This window comes from Lolium rigidum, chromosome 4 (genome assembly GCF_022539505.1).
Source record: "Lolium rigidum isolate FL_2022 chromosome 4, APGP_CSIRO_Lrig_0.1, whole genome shotgun sequence".
Taxonomy (NCBI): Eukaryota; Viridiplantae; Streptophyta; class Magnoliopsida; order Poales; family Poaceae; genus Lolium; species Lolium rigidum.
Genome location: NC_061511.1, coordinates 255,679,004 through 255,685,948, shown reverse-complemented (window position 1 = coordinate 255,685,948; position 6,945 = coordinate 255,679,004). Strand labels below are relative to the sequence as shown.

General features: G+C 45.8%; 1 protein-coding gene across 1 annotated transcript; it reads right to left on the bottom strand.

Annotated features, from left to right (window-relative positions):
* Positions 1-726: 726 nt before the first annotated feature.
* On the bottom strand, positions 727-4,497 carry LOC124650300. The gene is made up of 5 exons (XM_047189845.1): positions 4,205-4,497; positions 2,942-3,074; positions 2,197-2,826; positions 1,955-2,063; positions 727-1,344 (listed from the first exon to the last, which is right to left on the bottom strand). Exons 1-5 carry the CDS (start codon positions 4,279-4,281, stop codon positions 1,319-1,321), a joined length of 975 nt encoding a protein of 324 aa, XP_047045801.1. The 5' UTR covers positions 4,282-4,497; the 3' UTR covers positions 727-1,318.
* Positions 4,498-6,945: the final 2,448 nt, after the last annotated feature.

The following is a 6,945-nucleotide window of genomic DNA, read 5'->3' as shown; positions in this document are numbered from 1 at the left end:
GAGGAGCAGCAGATCCACGGTGACTCGGAGCAGGCGGCGATCCTAGCTTCCTACAACGCGCAACATTTCTGAAGGCTCGACGACGAAGAGCTCGAGTACTTCAACAACGCCAACTACAAACACGCCGTCGAGATCTCACGCCAGCAGGCGGCCACGGAGTAGGCGGGTCGTCTCCTCATGGCGGCCGAGCGGCAGAAGCTGCTTGAGCTGAACGCTCAGCGCTAGGCTAAGACGACCGCCATGGCTGGCATCGCTGAGGGGGCAGCGCCGCCGGCAAGCTCCAGCGTCATCGGCGGCTATGCTCCACCACCAGATGCGCGAAGTAAGGGCAGAGAGGTGGGTACGGACGCATGCAGCAAAGGGGAAGAACAAGGACGAGGCAGACCCGTCGCGTGCCCCAACCAACAGCTAGCAGATTAGGATTCGAAGTTTAAGTTTTATTAAGTTTAAATTCGAGTCACTTTTATATAAAACTAGTCAATATTTGTATGGCTTTCGTTTTTTGAATGTTATTTACATATGAATTTCTATTGTGGGATGCCGTGTAGGGGGCACCGGTGTGGCAGTGCCAGCACCCCTGCTGGCGCCTATTTGGGAACGCCGTGGAGATGCTCTAAAGCAAAAGAGTGATACAAGAAAAGATTCCACAGAGAAAGGAGAAGCAAAAGACGCACCAAGCAAGCAAATGCAAACCGGAATGCCGCACCAGTCAACTCACATCAGGAATAACATAGTAACAGAGTTCAGGATCCATAAGCAAGCAGCCAAGCAGGTTTAAGCTCGAGACAGAGACAGCTATCCTGATTCCTGAACAAGGACAAGTGGACTTTGATTCCGCGAGAGTATATTAACAAGAGTCGGCTACAATCAACATCCACGGAGTACAGTAATCTTGACCTGGCAATTGTTGATTATGCCACATCATGAAGAAATACATCACAATTACATCAACGCGGTAGTTTTGGACACCAAAAAATTCGACTATTGGCGGAAGATTATGGAGGAGCCAACCACAGATATTACATATCAACATGGTAGCTTTGGACCCAACAAGTTTGTACTATTGGCGGAAATCACAGTACTCTCCGATGCTGGGTCACGCTGTGGAGGAGACAATCATAGCTACTAGCTGCCCAAAAAACGTTGGCAAGCCTCCATCTGCATCGCATGGCAATCCAATGCGTATGCATCCTTCTTCGATCTTTGTCAGGAGCTATCACACACCCATTGAATGGTGGGATGCAACACAATAGTTGAAAACAAGGGCACTCCCAGTCCCGGCGCAGACTGATACATACACAAGGACTACTGGTTGCAGTCACCTGGCATGCAAAACCAGCAAGCCTGCAAAATGGACGAAATCATCTCAGCGCAAGAAGCAACAAACCATACATGTTGGTTTGATGCGGGTAATGAACTTCTGCCATTAAGTTGTGTAAATATGATACAAGACATAGGATATCTGAGCAGTAACAAACTACTAACAAACATACATTGCTTACAGATGAACATTAAAGTGATAAACATGATGTATGAAGAGTCTCATCACCATGGATGGTTTGGGCCCATCTTTGTGGTGTCCTAACTTAAATAATGGAGCTTATCTTCTGTGTTGTCTTAATTGAGATAATGCAATGATACAGAGCGAAAGTCGAGGATGTTCAAGAGTTTATGACCTTGGTGCTTTTAATGCCAGTTTTCAGGAGCTAAGTACATGTGATGGAGCATATAATGGATACCAAGAAAAGAAAAAAAATGTGTAAAAACAAAAAACTACTGAGCCCTATCATTTCAATGTTTTCAGGTCTTCCAAGTGTTATGACTTGGAAATATAGTGTGCTTACATGAATCAAATATCTATTTGTTCCAAAGGCATATGTTCAACCATAAAATTTGAGTGCTTAAAAAGCGATGAACCATTACCGTATGGCACCAAAAAAAAAAAAAAACTCACCAATAACAGCTACTGCAAGTAGTAGTGATGTTGCTATACAAACTTGAGAATGATTGTAGTCAGATCTGCTTAATCTTCTCTTAATTAGCTCAGGCCAGCAATACTTAGCCTGCAAGGAGTAACAGCAGAAGGCCATTAAAGGGGAAACCAATATACTGCAAGATTCTTTCAACTATCAACCTAAAACAACGTCTATAGCGCAATATGTAAACTAACAGAAAACAGAAAAGATGATAGCATACCCTTCCCGATGTACGTAGATTGAATGGAGGCAATATATTTCCATTTCTCAAGCCATTCATAGCTTCTCCATCTTTCCTCCTCTTTGTAAAGCTCTCCCGACCTCTCTTTGTAAACCATAAATTTCTCATAAAACTACGGTACTGCCTGCTCAGTTTGCTCTTGTAACGATGGCTCATACCTACTGAATCATCATCCAAACTACACAAACTGTTATCACAATGGTCCTCTCCACATGAACATTGCAGTTTGGATGCTCCTTCCACATCATTTCCTGAATATCTGAATTCACCTGACGTATGTTCTTGAGAAGAATGATAACCATTCACCATAGGTGCGCTGTCGCTCTTAAGTTCGGTAATTTCATCTGTATCAGTGGAGTAATATGCACGACCATCATCTTTGCTACCAGAAAGAAAAGATGCCAGACCATCTCCATCCTGTTCACTTGAGTATGGATATCTCGGAGTTCTACTGAAATCTGACCTAAGATTCTTCAAGCTTTCTTCCACCTCGGAGATTTGCTCAGCTATAGCTCTAATGAATTGCCGAAACTTTAAGATTGCATTTTCCCTTGAATTTGACTTATTAGAGAATGCAGCTGCATTGACCTCCCTCTCAAATTGCTCTAACTGCCAGAGTTTGGTGAATAAGTCTTAGAGTAAGTGTAGGAAAAAGCAGATGACACAGAAACATAAATAAATGGACTGGCATGGTCAAATATGTGGAAAGCTCGATGGTTTGAACCTGCCACTTGGTAGTTCCGAGAGCAGTAATCACATCTCTCTCATGATGTATCGGTCCATGAAGTTTTGCATCTGAAGTATCATCTTGTATAACTTTCTTTTCATGCAGAAGCAAGCGGTAGACACCCTCCATCCTGTACAGCAACCCAACGTTAAAATCCAAGTAGCATGGTCAGCACCACACGTTCCTTGCTGCAAAAGATCTCCCATAACCTCTATGACAGCGCAAGATCTCTTACTACTGTACAAGGTTAAATACTACATAGTTTTGATGCAGCATTTGAAAAATGATACTTTGCTTAGATAAGAGAAAATAGCATATTTTAAGGTAAAATTAATGATTGGATTTGAAAGCATATGGTGCATTCCTGCTTAAACTTCTTCCTACCAGAGAAGGGCATATTATTACTAATTGTAGGTTCATCAGCTGCTCTCACACTAACTGGAAGAGAAAATTCATGGAATTTGCACGATACGAAAAGCATATGGAGAAGAAGCACATGGAATAATACATAAGAAAAAACCACTATAAAAACCACGTTAGTTGGCTATTAGTTTCTTTATATCAGTGCAATATACACTATTTGCACGATACGAACAGCATATGGAGAAGAAGTACTATTTCACTAGCTAGAAGAGAAAATTCATGGAATTCTTATATTACTTAAGAAAAAATCCCTATAAAAACCACGTTAGATGGGAGACCACAGAACAACCTTAACTAGGAGTATTAGTTTCTCTATATCGGTGCAATATACACTATTTGCGCGATACAAAAGCATATGGAGAAAAAATACTACTTCTCAAGAGAAATCGTACAAAAACTAGTTGGCTTTGTTGTAAGGTAAGCTCGATCGAAGCAAAGACTTGCACCAAAAACCTAATTTTGCACTAATATGCTGCTGCAGGTGCATCTAACTCAATAAGTAAGCTACAGAAACCTGCCAGTATTTTCCCTCAAAAAATTAAACTTCCAGCAATTTCTCATTTAAGGCAGCCATGGTACTTTGAGAATTCACCAAAATATGGGTCCTAGCTTATTGCTCGCAAATACCAATCCGGACAGCGGTACAGGCGCACAGAGAATCACACAGAGAGAATCCCGAGCTCCGGAACTGGCACCACGCATTCGTAACCCGCACCAAATTCCCCACAATGTGGCAGCAAACCCCGGGAGATTAGAGACCGAGCTACACGCAGAATTCCAGCAAGCAGAGCATAGAGAAATATAAGAAGAAGCGGGAAGATTGAAAAATCCCCGTACCTGTCGGCGGAATCCTGCACGCACTCCGCCGCGGGGAAGAGCGGATCCGACTCCCACCGCCCGAAGCCCTCCGCCATGGAGCGGGATCCCGGCCCGCGGCAGCGAACGTCCCCGAGCAAGATTCGATCGAATCCGCGAAGCTGGGAATAGGAAGAGGACGAAGGCGCCGGCGTGCGCTGGAGCGCGAAGGGGAAATTTTCCGGTTGGTGGGATTCCTCCTGGTTCTGGACTCGTTTTCCGTTTGTGTTCCTCGTGTTTGTTTCCTCTTTCCTCTTTCGTGCGACGCTACGCCGTCTGGTTGGTGGTGGTGCTTTGCAGATGAGTCCTCTCATAGTCTAAACAGTACAATCCACCCATGGTGCCTAAACTTAAAACTTGCTACCCAAAATTCACCTTTCGAATACATACATAAGCTACGATACCTAAATATGAAACTCATCCGATTGAAAGTCACTATTGCGTGTAGAGTGAGGGAGACATGCGTATTTGTTGACGTGGTGCGGTTAAGTGAAACAGTGATGAGGACTAGTTTCCCGATCTTTCACGATGCACCTTGATGATCCATAGGACCGATAAATCTTGAACTCCCTTGACAGATTCAAGGATACTCAAGCGCATATGATTACTCTTGACAACTCAAGAACTCACACATCTTTATTGGATAACTAGACGAACGTCAGAGAGCCAGTCATAGGGCCAACCCCGCGAGGATGGTGATCATCGGAACCCAAGGTTCTACATGATCCGAATCAAAACTAGACTGCCCTAAACCCTAACCGTGCCATCTCCTTATATGAGAGGGAGAGGTGGCCGGCCGGCCCCTTATTGGGCCTAACCTAGTTCGACTTGGACGAGGCCCAAGTCAAACGGACTCTATTAAAACCCTAGATGGCCCACAACATGACCTGGCTACATTATTATCTCCTAATAACAAGATTATAATAAACTACTGGTACAACCTTAGACCCAAATATCATATCAATGGCTGTCCTAGAGTACCAGGCCCGGATATCCATATCGGATGAGGACATCCCTACCTCACTACTACCTCCGTCATTAGCAAATGAAGATGAACCTCGTTGTGAAGCTCAAGTCCAATGAAGTTCGGATTGGACCAATTACAAGAGCTCGTGCGAAGCTACTTAAACAACAGGTGAACTTGTTTCTAAACGGTACTTTGATTGATGAGAACTTTATACTGCCTAAGTCCTATTACTTATGTATCATCGGGTATCAAGAGGAGACATGCATCGCACGAGGAGAGGAAGCAGTTTGGACGTGAAGACGGACATCAAGAAGGCCGTGAAGCTGGACATGGAGCTGGACATGAAGATATCTCATGGACGCGCGAGGAGGAGCGGGAGGAATGCGCGAGAGGAGAAGAAGAAGTCCGAGCCGGTCCGAACCCGGTCCGACCGGCCACCGACCGGACCGCCGGTCCACTGGCCCGGTCGACCGGTCGTAAGCCGGCCACCAACCGGAGGAAATTTATCGTACCGGAGCGAGACCGGAAACTTCGCGGTTTTCCCGGTTTCGACCGGTCGACCGGACCCCGACCGGACCGCCCGGTCCACGGCCCGGTTGACCGGACCACGAGCCGGATCGGCCGGTCCACGGCCCGGTCGGCCGGATTCCGGACCGGACCGGTCCGAGTCCGTCTCGACCGGATCTATTGCGGGTCGGTTATTTTTGTATCTTTTCGACCGAGAACTCGTCCCGGACACCTATATAAGTGCCCGGGACGCCCCCTAGCTGCTTTAGACCACGTTTAAGATAAACCCTAGTTCTTAGTTGTTTGCTCTGCAAAACTATTGAATTCCCTACACCATATTGCTTGGATATTGTGTAGATCCTGTTTAAGTCTTGTGTGATCTGCTTGTTCCATTGGGAATTAGACGGTTGCAACTTACCGCTTCGTGGTCGGCGGCTACGTGCGCAAGTGTGTGGAGTTGCGAATATCTTGCGGGGTTGAGAGCTGTTGCATTGGCGACAGGGACCAATCGAGAGATCTCGTTGCGTCATACAAGTTATCATCCACTACATCGTCGTGTTCCTCCGCTGCCATCACCCCGTGATCATCATCACCACCGTTGCTTACTGAGAAGATCGGGCCTGATATGGATATCCGGGCCTGGTACTCTAGGACAGCCATTGATATGATATTTGGGTCTAAGGTTGTACCAGTAGTTTATTATAATCTTGTTATTAGGAGATAATAATGTAGCCAGGTCATGCTGTGGGCCATCTAGGGTTTTAATAGAGTCCGTTTGACTTGGGCCTGTCCAAGTCGAACTAGGTTAGGCCCAATAAGGGGGCCGGCCGGCCACCTCTCCCTCTCATATAAGGAGATGGCACGGTTAGGGTTTAGGGCAGTCTAGTTTTGATTCAGATCATGTAGAACCTTGGGTTCCAGTATCACCATCCCTGCGGGGTTGGCCCTATGACGGCGTCTCGGACGTTCGTCTAGTTATCCAATAAAGATGTGTGAGTTCTTGAGTTGTCAAGAGTAATCATATGCGCTTGAGTATCCTTGAATCTGTCAAGGGAGTTCAAGATTTATCGGTCCTATGGATCATCAAGGTGCATCGTGAAAGATCGGGAAACTAGTCCTCATCATGTGGTATCAGCTTTCTGGGTTGCTCACGGCGAGGTTTTGTTGATCGATCTCTTTGGATCGGTTTGCTGCGGAGAAGATTGGCTCTTAGATCGGAGGAGTTTGGCTCTCGGTCGAAGGAGGTTGG

Coding starts and splice junctions, on each gene's coding strand:
- LOC124650300 (XM_047189845.1), bottom strand. CDS start 4,281: ATGGCGGAGGGCTTCGGGCGGTGGGAGTCGGATCCGCTCTTCCCCGCG. Junction 3,075..4,204: donor GTGCAGGATTCCGCCGACAG/GTACGGGGATTT, acceptor GTTGCTGTACAG/GATGGAGGGTGTCTACCGCT. Junction 2,064..2,196: donor ATCTACGTACATCGGGAAGG/GTATGCTATCAT, acceptor TACTCCTTGCAG/GCTAAGTATTGCTGGCCTGA.